This window comes from Magallana gigas, chromosome 5, assembly GCF_963853765.1.
Source record: "Magallana gigas chromosome 5, xbMagGiga1.1, whole genome shotgun sequence".
Lineage (NCBI taxonomy): Eukaryota > Metazoa > Mollusca > Bivalvia > Ostreida > Ostreidae > Magallana > Magallana gigas.
In genome coordinates, this window is record NC_088857.1 from 9,846,404 (window position 1) to 9,865,310 (window position 18,907).

Sequence of the window (18,907 nt, forward strand, 5' to 3'; positions counted from 1 at the left end):
TTCTACTAGTACTCCATCCAGTACAACAACTGAGGCTCCTTCTACCACAACCGAACAAATGAGTACTACCACAACCCCAGAAAGTACAACAGCTTCTACAAGCACCACCACGCCTTCAACGACAACCACCACTCAGGTTCCATCTACAACAACTGAAAGTAGCACAACATCAACAAGTACACAACCCCCAACGAGTACAAGCACCACAACTGAGGCCACCACTACCTCAACAACGGAAACGACTACAACTATAACAAGTACTCCAGAGACGACTTCGACAAGTATGTCTACAACCACAGCTTTGCCAACGAGCACAAGCACAACTGAAGCCCCAACTACTTCATCAACAACACTGAGCAGCACTGCAAGTACAAGTACGGAGAGTAGCAGCACTTCTACTAGTACTCCATCAAGTACAACAACTGAGGCTCCTTCTAGTTTAGCAGAACAAATGACTACTACCACAACCCCAGAAAGTACAACAGCTTCTACAAGCACCACCACGCCTTCAACGACAACCACTACTCAGGTTCCATCTACAACAACTGAAAGTAGCACAACATCAACAAGTACACAACCCCCAACAAGTACAAGCACCACAACTGAGGCCACCACTACCTCAACAACGGAAACGACTACAACTACAACAAGTACTCCAGAGACGACTTCGACAAGTACGTCTACAACCACAGCTTTGCCAACGAGCACAAGCACAACTGAAGCCCCAACTACTTCATCAACAACACTGAGCAGCACTGCAAGTACAAGTACGGAGAGTAGCAGCACTTCTACTAGTACTCCATCCAGTACAACAACTGAGGCTCCTTCTACCACAACCGAACAAATGAGTACTACCACAACCCCAGAAAGTACAACAGCTTCTACAAGCACCACCACGCCTTCAACGACAACCACCACTCAGGTTCCATCTACAACAACTGAAAGTAGCACAACATCAACAAGTACACAACCCCCAACGAGTACAAGCACCACAACTGAGGCCACCACTACCTCAACAACGGAAACGACTACAACTACAACAAGTACTCCAGAGACGACTTCGACAAGTACGTCTACAACCACAGCTTTGCCAACGAGCACAAGCACAACTGAAGCCCCAACTACTTCATCAACAACACTGAGCAGCACTGCAAGTACAAGTACGGAGAGTAGCAGCACTTCTACTAGTACTCCATCCAGTACAACAACTGAGGCTCCTTCTACCACAACCGAACAAATGAGTACTACCACAACCCCAGAAAGTACAACAGCTTCTACAAGCACCACCACGCCTTCAACGACAACCACCACCCAGGTTCCATCTACAACAACTGAAAGTAGCACAACATCAACAAGTACACAACCCCCAACGAGTACAAGCACCACAACTGAGGCCACCACTACCTCAACAACGGAAACGACTACAACTACAACAAGTACTCCAGAGACGACTTCGACAAGTATGTCTACAATCACAGCTTTGCCAACGAGCACAAGCACAACTGAAGCCCCAACTACTTCATCAACAACACTGAACAGCACTGCAAGTACAAGTACGGAGAGTAGCAGCACTTCTACTAGTACTCCATCCAGTACAACAACTGAGGCTCCTTCTACCACAACCGAACAAATGAGTACTACCACAACCCCAGAAAGTACAACAGCTTCTACAAGCACCACCACGCCTTCAACGACAACCACCACTCAGGTTCCATCTACAACAACTGAAAGTAGCACAACATCAACAAGTACACAACCCCCAACGAGTACAAGCACCACAACTGAGGCCACCACTACCTCAACAACGGAAACGACTACAACTACAACAAGTACTCCAGAGACGACTTCGACAAGTACGTCTACAACAACAGCTTTGCCAACGAGCACAAGCACAACTGAAGCCCCAACTACTTCATCAACAACACTGAGCAGCACTGCAAGTACAAGTACGGAGAGTAGCAGCACTTCTACTAGTACTCCATCAAGTTCAACAACTGAGGCTCCTTCTACCACAACCGTACAAATGACTACTATCACAACCCCAGAAAGTACAACAGCTTCTACAAGCACCACCACGCCTTCAACGACAACCACTACTCAGGTTCCATCTACAACAACTGAAAGTAGCACAACATCAACAAGTACACAACCCCCAACAAGTACAAGCACCACAACTGAGGCCACCACTACCTCTACAACGGAAACGACTACAACTACAACAAGTACTCCAGAGACGACTTCGACAAGTACGTCTACAACCACAGCTTTGCCAACGAGCACAAGCACAACTGAAGCCCCAACTACTTCATCAACAACACTGAGCAGCACTGCAAGTACAAGTACGGAGAGTAGCAGCACTTCTACTAGTACTCCATCCAGTACAACAACTGAGGCTCCTTCTACCACAACCGTACAAATGACTACTATCACAACCCCAGAAAGTACAACAGCTTCTACAAGCACCACCACGCCTTCAACGACAACCACCACTCAGGTTCCATCTACAACAACTGAAAGTAGCAAAGCATCAACAAGTACACAACCCCCAACGAGTAGAAGCACCACAACTGAGGCCACCACTACCTCAACAACGGAAACGACTACAACTACAACAACTACTCCAGAGACGACTTCGACAAGTACGTCTACAACCACAGCTTTGCCAACGAGCACAAGCACAACTGAAGCCCCAACTACTTCATCAACAACACTGAACAGCACTGCAAGTACAAGTACGGAGAGTAGCAGCACTTCTACTAGTACTCCATCAAGTACAACAACTGAGGCTCCTTCTAGTTTAGCAGAACAAATGACTACTACCACAACCCCAGAAAGTACAACAGCTTCTTCAAGCACCACCACGCCTTCAACGACAACCACCACTCAGGTTCCATCTACAACAACTGAAAGTAGCACAACATCAACAAGTACACAACCCCCAACGAGTACAAGCACCACAACTGAGGCCACCACTACCTCAACAACGGAAACGACTACAACTACAACAAGTACTCCAGAGACGACTTCGACAAGTACGTCTACAACCACAGCTTTGCCAACGAGCACAAGCACAACTGAGGCCCCAACTACTTCATCAACAACACTGAGCAGCACTGCAAGTACAAGTTCGGAGAGTAGCAGCACCTCTACTAGTACTCCATCCAGTACAACAACTGAGGCTCCTTCTACTTTAGCAGAACAAATGACTACTACCACAACCCCAGAAAGTACAACAGCTTCTACAAGCACCACCACGCCTTCAACGACAACCACCACTCAGGTTCCATCTACAACAACTGAAAGTAGCACAACATCAACAAGTACAGAACCCCCAACGAGTACAAGCACCACAACTGAGGCCACCACTACCTCAACAACGGAAACGACTACAACTACAACAACTACTCCAGAGACGACTTCGACAAGTATGTCTACAACCACAGCTTTGCCAACGAGCACAAGCACAACTGAAGCCCCAACTACTTCATCAACAACACTGAGCAGCACTGCAAGTACAAGTACGGAGAGTAGCAGCACTTCTACTAGTACTCCATCAAGTACAACAACTGAGGCTCCTTCTAGTTTAGCAGAACAAATGACTACTACCACAACCCCAGAAAGTACAACAGCTTCTACAAGCACCACCACGCCTTCAACGACAACCACTACTCAGGTTCCATCTACAACAACTGAAAGTAGCACAACATCAACAAGTACACAACCCCCAACAAGTACAAGCACCACAACTGAGGCCACCACTACCTCAACAACGGAAACGACTACAACTACAACAAGTACTCCAGAGACGACTTCGACAAGTACGTCTACAACCACAGCTTTGCCAACGAGCACAAGCACAACTGAGGCCCCAACTACTTCATCAACAACACTGAGCAGCACTGCAAGTACAAGTACGGAGAGTAGCAGCACTTCTACTAGTACTCCATCCAGTACAACAACTGAGGCTCCTTCTACCACAACCGAACAAATGAGTACTACCACAACCCCAGAAAGTACAACAGCTTCTACAAGCACCACCACGCCTTCAACGACAACCACCACTCAGGTTCCATCTACAACAACTGAAAGTAGCACAACATCAACAAGTACACAACCCCCAACGAGTACAAGCACCACAACTGAGGCCACCACTACCTCAACAACGGAAACGACTACAACTATAACAAGTACTCCAGAGACGACTTCGACAAGTATGTCTACAACCACAGCTTTGCCAACGAGCACAAGCACAACTGAAGCCCCAACTACTTCATCAACAACACTGAGCAGCACTGCAAGTACAAGTACGGAGAGTAGCAGCACTTCTACTAGTACTCCATCAAGTACAACAACTGAGGCTCCTTCTAGTTTAGCAGAACAAATGACTACTACCACAACCCCAGAAAGTACAACAGCTTCTACAAGCACCACCACGCCTTCAACGACAACCACTACTCAGGTTCCATCTACAACAACTGAAAGTAGCACAACATCAACAAGTACACAACCCCCAACAAGTACAAGCACCACAACTGAGGCCACCACTACCTCAACAACGGAAACGACTACAACTACAACAACTACTCCAGAGACGACTTCGACAAGTACGTCTACAACCACAGCTTTGCCAACGAGCACAAGCACAACTGAAGCCCCAACTACTTCATCAACAACACTGAGCAGCACTGCAAGTACAAGTACGGAGAGTAGCAGCACTTCTACTAGTACTCCATCCAGTACAACAACTGAGGCTCCTTCTACCACAACCGAACAAATGAGTACTACCACAACCCCAGAAAGTACAACAGCTTCTACAAGCACCACCACGCCTTCAACGACAACCACCACTCAGGTTCCATCTACAACAACTGAAAGTAGCACAACATCAACAAGTACACAACCCCCAACGAGTACAAGCACCACAACTGAGGCCACCACTACCTCAACAACGGAAACGACTACAACTACAACAAGTACTCCAGAGACGACTTCGACAAGTACGTCTACAACCACAGCTTTGCCAACGAGCACAAGCACAACTGAAGCCCCAACTACTTCATCAACAACACTGAGCAGCACTGCAAGTACAAGTACGGAGAGTAGAAGCACTTCTACTAGTACTCCATCAAGTACAACAACTGAGGCTCCTTCTAGTTTAGCAGAACAAATGACTACTACCACAACCCCAGAAAGTACAACAGCTTCTACAAGCACCACCACGCCTTCAACGACAACCACTACTCAGGTTCCATCTACAACAACTGAAAGTAGCACAACATCAACAAGTACACAACCCCCAACAAGTACAAGCACCACAACTGAGGCCACCACTACCTCAACAACGGAAACGACTACAACTACAACAAGTACTCCAGAGACGACTTCGACAAGTACGTCTACAACCACAGCTTTGCCAACGAGCACAAGCACAACTGTGGCCCCAACTACTTCATCAACAACACTGAGCAGCACTGCAAGTACAAGTACGGAGAGTAGCAGCACTTCTACTAGTACTCCATCCAGTACAACAACTGAGGCTCCTTCTACCACAACCGAACAAATGAGTACTACCACAACCCCAGAAAGTACAACAGCTTCTACAAGCACCACCACGCCTTCAACGACAACCACCACTCAGGTTCCATCTACAACAACTGAAAGTAGCACAACATCAACAAGTACACAACCCCCAACGAGTACAAGCACCACAACTGAGGCCACCACTACCTCAACAACGGAAACGACTACAACTACAACAAGTACTCCAGAGACGACTTCGACAAGTACGTCTACAACCACAGCTTTGCCAACGAGCACAAGCACAACTGAAGCCCCAACTACTTCATCAACAACACTGAGCAGCACTGCAAGTACAAGTACGGAGAGTAGAAGCACTTCTACTAGTACTCCATCAAGTACAACAACTGAGGCTCCTTCTAGTTTAGCAGAACAAATGACTACTACCACAACCCCAGAAAGTACAACAGCTTCTACAAGCACCACCACGCCTTCAACGACAACCACTACTCAGGTTCCATCTACAACAACTGAAAGTAGCACAACATCAACAAGTACACAACCCCCAACAAGTACAAGCACCACAACTGAGGCCACCACTACCTCAACAACGGAAACGACTACAACTACAACAAGTACTCCAGAGACGACTTCGACAAGTACGTCTACAACCACAGCTTTGCCAACGAGCACAAGCACAACTGAAGCCCCAACTACTTCATCAACAACACTGAGCAGCACTGCAAGTACAAGTACGGAGAGTAGCAGCACTTCTACTAGTACTCCATCCAGTACATCAACTGAGGCTCCTTCTACCACAACCGAACAAATGAGTACTACCACAACCCCAGAAAGTACAACAGCTTCTACAAGCACCACCACGCCTTCAACGACAACCACCACTCAGGTTCCATCTACAACAACTGAAAGTAGCACAACATCAACAAGTACACAACCCCCAACGAGTACAAGCACCACAACTGAGGCCACCACTACCTCAACAACGGAAACGACTACAACTACAACAAGTACTCCAGAGACGACTTCGACAAGTACGTCTACAACCACAGCTTTGCCAACGAGCACAAGCACAACTGAAGCCCCAACTACTTCATCAACAACACTGAGCAGCACTGCAAGTACAAGTACGGAGAGTAGCAGCACTTCTACTAGTACTCCATCCAGTACAACAACTGAGGCTCCTTCTACCACAACCGAACAAATGAGTACTACCACAACCCCAGAAAGTACAACAGCTTCTACAAGCACCACCACGCCTTCAACGACAACCACCACCCAGGTTCCATCTACAACAACTGAAAGTAGCACAACATCAACAAGTACACAACCCCCAACGAGTACAAGCACCACAACTGAGGCCACCACTACCTCAACAACGGAAACGACTACAACTACAACAAGTACTCCAGAGACGACTTCGACAAGTATGTCTACAATCACAGCTTTGCCAACGAGCACAAGCACAACTGAAGCCCCAACTACTTCATCAACAACACTGAACAGCACTGCAAGTACAAGTACGGAGAGTAGCAGCACTTCTACTAGTACTCCATCCAGTACAACAACTGAGGCTCCTTCTACCACAACCGAACAAATGAGTACTACCACAACCCCAGAAAGTACAACAGCTTCTACAAGCACCACCACGCCTTCAACGACAACCACCACTCAGGTTCCATCTACAACAACTGAAAGTAGCACAACATCAACAAGTACACAACCCCCAACGAGTACAAGCACCACAACTGAGGCCACCACTACCTCAACAACGGAAACGACTACAACTACAACAAGTACTCCAGAGACGACTTCGACAAGTACGTCTACAACAACAGCTTTGCCAACGAGCACAAGCACAACTGAAGCCCCAACTACTTCATCAACAACACTGAGCAGCACTGCAAGTACAAGTACGGAGAGTAGCAGCACTTCTACTAGTACTCCATCAAGTTCAACAACTGAGGCTCCTTCTACCACAACCGTACAAATGACTACTATCACAACCCCAGAAAGTACAACAGCTTCTACAAGCACCACCACGCCTTCAACGACAACCACTACTCAGGTTCCATCTACAACAACTGAAAGTAGCACAACATCAACAAGTACACAACCCCCAACAAGTACAAGCACCACAACTGAGGCCACCACTACCTCTACAACGGAAACGACTACAACTACAACAAGTACTCCAGAGACGACTTCGACAAGTACGTCTACAACCACAGCTTTGCCAACGAGCACAAGCACAACTGAAGCCCCAACTACTTCATCAACAACACTGAGCAGCACTGCAAGTACAAGTACGGAGAGTAGCAGCACTTCTACTAGTACTCCATCCAGTACAACAACTGAGGCTCCTTCTACCACAACCGAACAAATGACTACTACCAACACCCCAGAAAGTACAACAGCTTCTACAAGTGCCACCACGCCTTCAACGACAACCACCACTCAGGTTCCATCTACAACAACTGAAAGTAGCACAATATCAACAAGTACACAACCCCCAACGAGTACAAGCACCACAACTGAGGCCACCACTACCTCAACAACGGAAACGACTACAACTACAACAACTACTCCAGAGACGACTTCGACAAGTACGTCTACAACCACAGCTTTGCCAACGAGCACAAGCACAACTGAGGCCCCAACTACTTCATCAACAACACTGAGCAGCACATCAAGTACAAGTACGGAGAGTAGCAGCACTTCTACTAGTACTCCATCCAGTACAACAACTGAGGCTCCTTCTACTTTAGCAGAACAAATGACTACTACCACAACCCCAGAAAGTACAACAGCTTCTACAAGCACCACCACGCCTTCAACGACAACCACCACTCAGGTTCCATCTACAACAACTGAAAGTAGCACAACATCAACAAGTACAGAACCCCCAACGAGTACAAGCACCACAACTGAGGCCACCACTACCTCACCAACGGAAACGACTACAACTACAACAAGTACTCCAGAGACGACTTCGACAAGTACGTCTACAACCACAGCTTTGCCAACGAGCACAAGCACAACTGAAGCCCCAACTACTTCATCAACAACACTGAGCAGCACTGCAAGTACAAGTACGGAGAGTAGCAGCACTTCTACTAGTACTCCATCCAGTACAACAACTGAGGCTCCTTCTACCACAACCGAACAAATGACTACTACCACAACCCCAGAAAGTACAACAGCTTCTACAAGTGCCACCACGCCTTCAACGACAACCACCACTCAGGTTCCATCTACAACAACTGAAAGTAGCACAACATCAACAAGTACACAACCCCCAACGAGTACAAGCACCACAACTGAGGCCACCACTACCTCAACAACGGAAACGACTACAACTACAACAAGTACTCCAGAGACGACTTCGACAAGTACGTCTACAACCACAGCTTTGCCAACGAGCACAAGCACAACTGAGGCCCCAACTACTTCATCAACAACACTGAGCAGCACTGCAAGTACAAGTACGGAGAGTAGCAGCACCTCTACTAGTACTCCATCCAGTACAACAACTGAGGCTCCTTCTACTTTAGCACAACAAATGACTACTACCACAACCCCAGAAAGTACAACAGCTTCTACAAGCACCACCACGCCTTCAACGACAACCACCACTCAGGTTCCATCTACAACAACTGAAAGTAGCACAACATCAACAAGTACAGAACCCCCAACGAGTACAAGCACCACAACTGAGGCCACCACTACCTCAACAACGGAAACGACTACAACTACAACAACTACTCCAGAGACGACTTCGACAAGTACGTCTACAACCACAGCTTTGCCAACGAGCACAAGCACAACTGAAGCCCCAACTACTTCATCAACAACACTGAGCAGCACTGCAAGTACAAGTACGGAGAGTAGCAGCACTTCTACTAGTACTCCATCAAGTACAACAACTGAGGCTCCTTCTAGTTTAGCAGAACAAATGACTACTACCACAACCCCAGAAAGTACAACAGCTTCTACAAGCACCACCACGCCTTCAACGACAACCACTACTCAGGTTCCATCTACAACAACTGAAAGTAGCACAACATCAACAAGTACACAACCCCCAACAAGTACAAGCACCACAACTGAGGCCACCACTACCTCAACAACGGAAACGACTACAACTACAACAAGTACTCCAGAGACGACTTCGACAAGTACGTCTACAACCACAGCTTTGCCAACGAGCACAAGCACAACTGAGGCCCCAACTACTTCATCAACAACACTGAGCAGCACTGCAAGTACAAGTACGGAGAGTAGCAGCACTTCTACTAGTACTCCATCCAGTACAACAACTGAGGCTCCTTCTACCACAACCGAACAAATGAGTACTACCACAACCCCAGAAAGTACAACAGCTTCTACAAGCACCACCACGCCTTCAACGACAACCACCACTCAGGTTCCATCTACAACAACTGAAAGTAGCACAACATCAACAAGTACACAACCCCCAACGAGTACAAGCACCACAACTGAGGCCACCACTACCTCAACAACGGAAACGACTACAACTATAACAAGTACTCCAGAGACGACTTCGACAAGTATGTCTACAACCACAGCTTTGCCAACGAGCACAAGCACAACTGAAGCCCCAACTACTTCATCAACAACACTGAGCAGCACTGCAAGTACAAGTACGGAGAGTAGCAGCACTTCTACTAGTACTCCATCAAGTACAACAACTGAGGCTCCTTCTAGTTTAGCAGAACAAATGACTACTACCACAACCCCAGAAAGTACAACAGCTTCTACAAGCACCACCACGCCTTCAACGACAACCACTACTCAGGTTCCATCTACAACAACTGAAAGTAGCACAACATCAACAAGTACACAACCCCCAACAAGTACAAGCACCACAACTGAGGCCACCACTACCTCAACAACGGAAACGACTACAACTACAACAAGTACTCCAGAGACGACTTCGACAAGTACGTCTACAACCACAGCTTTGCCAACGAGCACAAGCACAACTGAAGCCCCAACTACTTCATCAACAACACTGAGCAGCACTGCAAGTACAAGTACGGAGAGTAGCAGCACTTCTACTAGTACTCCATCCAGTACAACAACTGAGGCTCCTTCTACCACAACCGAACAAATGAGTACTACCACAACCCCAGAAAGTACAACAGCTTCTACAAGCACCACCACGCCTTCAACGACAACCACCACTCAGGTTCCATCTACAACAACTGAAAGTAGCACAACATCAACAAGTACACAACCCCCAACGAGTACAAGCACCACAACTGAGGCCACCACTACCTCAACAACGGAAACGACTACAACTACAACAAGTACTCCAGAGACGACTTCGACAAGTACGTCTACAACCACAGCTTTGCCAACGAGCACAAGCACAACTGAAGCCCCAACTACTTCATCAACAACACTGAGCAGCACTGCAAGTACAAGTACGGAGAGTAGCAGCACTTCTACTAGTACTCCATCAAGTACAACAACTGAGGCTCCTTCTACCACAACCGAACAAATGAGTACTACCACAACCCCAGAAAGTACAACAGCTTCTACAAGCACCACCACGCCTTCAACGACAACCACCACCCAGGTTCCATCTACAACAACTGAAAGTAGCACAACATCAACAAGTACACAACCCCCAACGAGTACAAGCACCACAACTGAGGCCACCACTACCTCAACAACGGAAACGACTACAACTACAACAAGTACTCCAGAGACGACTTCGACAAGTATGTCTACAATCACAGCTTTGCCAACGAGCACAAGCACAACTGAAGCCCCAACTACTTCATCAACAACACTGAACAGCACTGCAAGTACAAGTACGGAGAGTAGCAGCACTTCTACTAGTACTCCATCCAGTACAACAACTGAGGCTCCTTCTACCACAACCGAACAAATGACTACTACCACAACCCCAGAAAGTACAACAGCTTCTACAAGCACCACCACGCCTTCAACGACAACCACCACTCAGGTTCCATCTACAACAACTGAAAGTAGCACAACATCAACAAGTACACAACCCCCAACGAGTACAAGCACCACAACTGAGGCCACCACTACCTCAACAACGGAAACGACTACAACTACAACAAGTACTCCAGAGACGACTTCGACAAGTACGTCTACAACAACAGCTTTGCCAACGAGCACAAGCACAACTGAAGCCCCAACTACTTCATCAACAACACTGAGCAGCACTGCAAGTACAAGTACGGAGAGTAGCAGCACTTCTACTAGTACTCCATCAAGTTCAACAACTGAGGCTCCTTCTACCACAACCGTACAAATGACTACTATCACAACCCCAGAAAGTACAACAGCTTCTACAAGCACCACCACGCCTTCAACGACAACCACTACTCAGGTTCCATCTACAACAACTGAAAGTAGCACAACATCAACAAGTACACAACCCCCAACAAGTACAAGCACCACAACTGAGGCCACCACTACCTCTACAACGGAAACGACTACAACTACAACAAGTACTCCAGAGACGACTTCGACAAGTACGTCTACAACCACAGCTTTGCCAACGAGCACAAGCACAACTGAAGCCCCAACTACTTCATCAACAACACTGAGCAGCACTGCAAGTACAAGTACGGAGAGTAGCAGCACTTCTACTAGTACTCCATCCAGTACAACAACTGAGGCTCCTTCTACCACAACCGTACAAATGACTACTATCACAACCCCAGAAAGTACAACAGCTTCTACAAGCACCACCACGCCTTCAACGACAACCACCACTCAGGTTCCATCTACAACAACTGAAAGTAGCAAAGCATCAACAAGTACACAACCCCCAACGAGTAGAAGCACCACAACTGAGGCCACCACTACCTCAACAACGGAAACGACTACAACTACAACAACTACTCCAGAGACGACTTCGACAAGTACGTCTACAACCACAGCTTTGCCAACGAGCACAAGCACAACTGAAGCCCCAACTACTTCATCAACAACACTGAACAGCACTGCAAGTACAAGTACGGAGAGTAGCAGCACTTCTACTAGTACTCCATCAAGTACAACAACTGAGGCTCCTTCTAGTTTAGCAGAACAAATGACTACTACCACAACCCCAGAAAGTACAACAGCTTCTTCAAGCACCACCACGCCTTCAACGACAACCACCACTCAGGTTCCATCTACAACAACTGAAAGTAGCACAACATCAACAAGTACACAACCCCCAACGAGTACAAGCACCACAACTGAGGCCACCACTACCTCAACAACGGAAACGACTACAACTACAACAAGTACTCCAGAGACGACTTCGACAAGTACGTCTACAACCACAGCTTTGCCAACGAGCACAAGCACAACTGAGGCCCCAACTACTTCATCAACAACACTGAGCAGCACTGCAAGTACAAGTTCGGAGAGTAGCAGCACCTCTACTAGTACTCCATCCAGTACAACAACTGAGGCTCCTTCTACTTTAGCAGAACAAATGACTACTACCACAACCCCAGAAAGTACAACAGCTTCTACAAGCACCACCACGCCTTCAACGACAACCACCACTCAGGTTCCATCTACAACAACTGAAAGTAGCACAACATCAACAAGTACAGAACCCCCAACGAGTACAAGCACCACAACTGAGGCCACCACTACCTCAACAACGGAAACGACTACAACTACAACAACTACTCCAGAGACGACTTCGACAAGTACGTCTACAACCACAGCTTTGCCAACGAGCACAAGCACAACTGAAGCCCCAACTACTTCATCAACAACACTGAGCAGCACTGCAAGTACAAGTACGGAGAGTAGCAGCACTTCTACTAGTACTCCATCAAGTACAACAACTGAGGCTCCTTCTAGTTTAGCAGAACAAATGACTACTACCACAACCCCAGAAAGTACAACAGCTTCTACAAGCACCACCACGCCTTCAACGACAACCACTACTCAGGTTCCATCTACAACAACTGAAAGTAGCACAACATCAACAAGTACACAACCCCCAACAAGTACAAGCACCACAACTGAGGCCACCACTACCTCAACAACGGAAACGACTACAACTACAACAAGTACTCCAGAGACGACTTCGACAAGTACGTCTACAACCACAGCTTTGCCAACGAGCACAAGCACAACTGAGGCCCCAACTACTTCATCAACAACACTGAGCAGCACTGCAAGTACAAGTACGGAGAGTAGCAGCACTTCTACTAGTACTCCATCAAGTACAACAACTGAGGCTCCTTCTACCACAACCGAACAAATGAGTACTACCACAACCCCAGAAAGTACAACAGCTTCTACAAGCACCACCACGCCTTCAACGACAACCACCACTCAGGTTCCATCTACAACAACTGAAAGTAGCACAACATCAACAAGTACACAACCCCCAACGAGTACAAGCACCACAACTGAGGCCACCACTACCTCAACAACGGAAACGACTACAACTATAACAAGTACTCCAGAGACGACTTCGACAAGTATGTCTACAACCACAGCTTTGCCAACGAGCACAAGCACAACTGAAGCCCCAACTACTTCATCAACAACACTGAGCAGCACTGCAAGTACAAGTACGGAGAGTAGCAGCACTTCTACTAGTACTCCATCAAGTACAACAACTGAGGCTCCTTCTAGTTTAGCAGAACAAATGACTACTACCACAACCCCAGAAAGTACAACAGCTTCTACAAGCACCACCACGCCTTCAACGACAACCACTACTCAGGTTCCATCTACAACAACTGAAAGTAGCACAACATCAACAAGTACACAACCCCCAACAAGTACAAGCACCACAACTGAGGCCACCACTACCTCAACAACGGAAACGACTACAACTACAACAACTACTCCAGAGACGACTTCGACAAGTACGTCTACAACCACAGCTTTGCCAACGAGCACAAGCACAACTGAAGCCCCAACTACTTCATCAACAACACTGAGCAGCACTGCAAGTACAAGTACGGAGAGTAGCAGCACTTCTACTAGTACTCCATCCAGTACAACAACTGAGGCTCCTTCTACCACAACCGAACAAATGAGTACTACCACAACCCCAGAAAGTACAACAGCTTCTACAAGCACCACCACGCCTTCAACGACAACCACCACTCAGGTTCCATCTACAACAACTGAAAGTAGCACAACATCAACAAGTACACAACCCCCAACGAGTACAAGCACCACAACTGAGGCCACCACTACCTCAACAACGGAAACGACTACAACTACAACAAGTACTCCAGAGACGACTTCGACAAGTACGTCTACAACCACAGCTTTGCCAACGAGCACAAGCACAACTGAAGCCCCAACTACTTCATCAACAACACTGAGCAGCACTGCAAGTACAAGTACGGAGAGTAGAAGCACTTCTACTAGTACTCCATCAAGTACAACAACTGAGGCTCCTTCTAGTTTAGCAGAACAAATGACTACTACCACAACCCCAGAAAGTACAACAGCTTCTACAAGCACCACCACGCCTTCAACGACAACCACTACTCAGGTTCCATCTACAACAACTGAAAGTAGCACAACATCAACAAGTACACAACCCCCAACAAGTACAAGCACCACAACTGAGGCCACCACTACCTCAACAACGGAAACGACTACAACTACAACAAGTACTCCAGAGACGACTTCGACAAGTACGTCTACAACCACAGCTTTGCCAACGAGCACAAGCACAACTGAAGCCCCAACTACTTCATCAACAACACTGAGCAGCACTGCAAGTACAAGTACGGAGAGTAGCAGCACTTCTACTAGTACTCCATCCAGTACAACAACTGAGGCTCCTTCTACCACAACCGAACAAATGAGTACTACCACAACCCCAGAAAGTACAACAGCTTCTACAAGCACCACCACGCCTTCAACGACAACCACCACTCAGGTTCCATCTACAACAACTGAAAGTAGCACAACATCAACAAGTACACAACCCCCAACGAGTACAAGCACCACAACTGAGGCCACCACTACCTCAACAACGGAAACGACTACAACTACAACAAGTACTCCAGAGACGACTTCGACAAGTACGTCTACAACCACAGCTTTGCCAACGAGCACAAGCACAACTGAAGCCCCAACTACTTCATCAACAACACTGAGCAGCACTGCAAGTACAAGTACGGAGAGTAGCAGCACTTCTACTAGTACTCCATCCAGTACAACAACTGAGGCTCCTTCTACCACAACCGAACAAATGAGTACTACCACAACCCCAGAAAGTACAACAGCTTCTACAAGCACCACCACGCCTTCAACGACAACCACCACCCAGGTTCCATCTACAACAACTGAAAGTAGCACAACATCAACAAGTACACAACCCCCAACGAGTACAAGCACCACAACTGAGGCCACCACTACCTCAACAACGGAAACGACTACAACTACAACAAGTACTCCAGAGACGACTTCGACAAGTATGTCTACAATCACAGCTTTGCCAACGAGCACAAGCACAACTGAAGCCCCAACTACTTCATCAACAACACTGAACAGCACTGCAAGTACAAGTACGGAGAGTAGCAGCACTTCTACTAGTACTCCATCCAGTACAACAACTGAGGCTCCTTCTACCACAACCGAACAAATGAGTACTACCACAACCCCAGAAAGTACAACAGCTTCTACAAGCACCACCACGCCTTCAACGACAACCACCACTCAGGTTCCATCTACAACAACTGAAAGTAGCACAACATCAACAAGTACACAACCCCCAACGAGTACAAGCACCACAACTGAGGCCACCACTACCTCTACAACGGAAACGACTACAACTACAACAACTACTCCAGAGACGACTTCGACAAGTACGTCTACAACCACAGCTTTGCCAACGAGCACAAGCACAACTGAAGCCCCAACTACTTCATCAACAACACTGAGCAGCACTGCAAGTACAAGTACGGAGAGTAGCAGCACTTCTACTAGTACTCCATCCAGTACAACAACTGAGGCTCCTTCTACCACAACCGTACAAATGACTACTATCACAACCCCAGAAAGTACAACAGCTTCTACAAGCACCACCACGCCTTCAACGACAACCACCACTCAGGTTCCATCTACAACAACTGAAAGTAGCACAGCATCAACAAGTACACAACCCCCAACGAGTACAAGCACCACAACTGAGGCCACCACTACCTCAACAACGGAAACGACTACAACTACAACAACTACTCCAGAGACGACTTCGACAAGTACGTCTACAACCACAGCTTTGCCAACGAGCACAAGTACAACTGAGGCCCCAACTACTTCATCAACAACACTGAACAGCACTGCAAGTACAAGTACGGAGAGTAGCAGCACTTCTACTAGTACTCCATCAAGTACAACAACTGAGGCTCCTTCTAGTTTAGCAGAACAAATGACTACTACCACAACCCCAGAAAGTACAACAGCTTCTTCAAGCACCACCACGCCTTCAACGACAACCACCACTCAGGTTCCATCTACAACAACTGAAAGTAGCACAACATCAACAAGTACACAACCCCCAACGAGTACAAGCACCACAACTGAGGCCACCACTACCTCAACAACGGAAACGACTACAACTACAACAAGTACTCCAGAGACGACTTCGACAAGTATGTCTACAATCACAGCTTTGCCAACGAGCACAAGCACAACTGAAGCCCCAACTACTTCATCAACAACACTGAACAGCACTGCAAGTACAAGTACGGAGAGTAGCAGCACTTCTACTAGTACTCCATCCAGTACAACAACTGAGGCTCCTTCTACCACAACCGAACAAATGAGTACTACCACAACCCCAGAAAGTACAACAGCTTCTACAAGCACCACCACGCCTTCAACGACAACCACTACTCAGGTTCCATCTACAACAACTGAAAGTAGCACAACATCAACAAGTACACAACCCCCAACAAGTACAAGCACCACAACTGAGGCCACCACTACCTCAACAACGGAAACGACTACAACTACAACAAGTACTCCAGAGACGACTTCGACAAGTACGTCTACAACAACAGCTTTGCCAACGAGCACAAGCACAACTGAAGCCCCAACTACTTCATCAACAACACTGAGCAGCACTGCAAGTACAAGTACGGAGAGTAGCAGCACTTCTACTAGTACTCCATCAAGTTCAACAACTGAGGCTCCTTCTACCACAACCGAACAAATGAGTACTACCACAACCCCAGAAAGAACAACAGCTTCTACAAGCACCACCACGCCTTCAACGACAACCACTACTCAGGTTCCATCTACAACAACTGAAAGTAGCACAACATCAACAAGTACACAACCCCCAACGAGTACAAGCACCACAACTGAGGCCACCACTACCTCTACAACGGAAACGACTACAACTACAACAAGTACTCCAGAGACGACTTCGACAAGTACGTCTACAACCACAGCTTTGCCAACGAGCACAAGCACAACTGAAGCCCCAACTACTTCATCAACAACACTGAGCAGCACTGCAAGTACAAGTACGGAGAGTAGCAGCACTTCTACTAGTACTCCATCCAGTACAACAACTGAGGCTCCTTCTACCACAACCGTACAAATGACTACAATCACAACCCCAGAAAGTACAACAGCTTCTACAAGCACCACCACGCCTTCAACGACAACCACCACTCAGGTTCCATCTACAACAACTGAAAGTAGCACAGCATCAACAAGTACACAACCCCCAACGAGTACAAGCACCACAACTGAGGCCACCACTACCTCAACAACGGAAACGACTACAACTACAACAACTACTCCAGAGACGACTTCGACAAGTACGTCTACAACCACAGCTTTGCCAACGAGCACAAGCACAACTGAAGCCCCAACTACTTCATCAACAACACTGAACAGCACTGCAAGTACAAGTACGGAGAGTAGCAGCACTTCTACTAGTACTCCATCAAGTACAACAACTGAGGCTCCTTCTAGTTTAGCAGAACAAATGACTACTACCACAACCCCAGAAAGTACAACAGCTTCTTCAAGCACCACCACGCCTTCAACGACAACCACCACTCAGGTTCCATCTACAACAACTGAAAGTAGCACAACATCAACAAGTACACAACCCCCAACGAGTACAAGCACCACAACTGAGGCCACCACTACCTCAACAACGGAAACGACTACAACTACAACAAGTACTCCAGAGACGACTTCGACAAGTACGTCTACAACCACAGCTTTGCCAACGAGCACAAGCACAACTGAAGCCCCAACTACTTCATCAACAACACTGAGCAGCACTGCAAGTACAAGTACGGAGAGTAGCAGCACTTCTACTAGTACTCCATCCAGTACAACAACTGAGGCTCCTTCT

The 18,907-nt window shown here is 47.2% G+C and overlaps 3 protein-coding genes across 3 annotated transcripts; all 3 read left to right on the forward strand.

Annotated features, from left to right (window-relative positions):
- The first annotated feature begins 844 nt into the window (after positions 1-844).
- On the forward strand, positions 845-7,008 carry LOC136275374 (uncharacterized). Its single transcript, XM_066084280.1, has 2 exons — positions 845-1,543; positions 6,940-7,008. The coding sequence occupies exons 1-2, from the start codon at positions 845-847 to the stop codon at positions 7,006-7,008; spliced, it is 768 nt and encodes a 255-aa protein (XP_065940352.1).
- An 828-nt stretch (positions 7,009-7,836) lies between these two features.
- LOC136275375 (uncharacterized) lies at positions 7,837-11,331 on the forward strand. Its single transcript, XM_066084281.1, has 2 exons — positions 7,837-9,122; positions 11,219-11,331. The coding sequence occupies exons 1-2, from the start codon at positions 7,919-7,921 to the stop codon at positions 11,329-11,331; spliced, it is 1,317 nt and encodes a 438-aa protein (XP_065940353.1). The 5' UTR covers positions 7,837-7,918.
- Positions 11,332-13,022: 1,691 nt separating this feature from the next.
- LOC136275376 (mucin-2-like) lies at positions 13,023-18,907 on the forward strand (the record flags this gene model as incomplete). The annotated part of the gene is made up of 5 exons (XM_066084282.1): positions 13,023-13,763; positions 14,022-14,254; positions 14,498-14,549; positions 15,027-16,084; positions 18,746-18,907. Coding segments are annotated over exons 1-5 (2,241 nt in total), but the record flags the coding sequence as incomplete, so codon positions are not given.

Coding starts and splice junctions, on each gene's coding strand:
- LOC136275374 (XM_066084280.1), top strand. CDS start 845: ATGAGTACTACCACAACCCCAGAAAGTACAACAGCTTCTACAAGCACC. Junction 1,544..6,939: donor CAACAACACTGAACAGCACT/GCAAGTACAAGT, acceptor AACTACAACAAG/TACTCCAGAGACGACTTCGA.
- LOC136275375 (XM_066084281.1), top strand. CDS start 7,919: ATGACTACTACCAACACCCCAGAAAGTACAACAGCTTCTACAAGTGCC. Junction 9,123..11,218: donor TACTACCACAACCCCAGAAA/GTACAACAGCTT, acceptor ACCACAACTGAG/GCCACCACTACCTCAACAAC.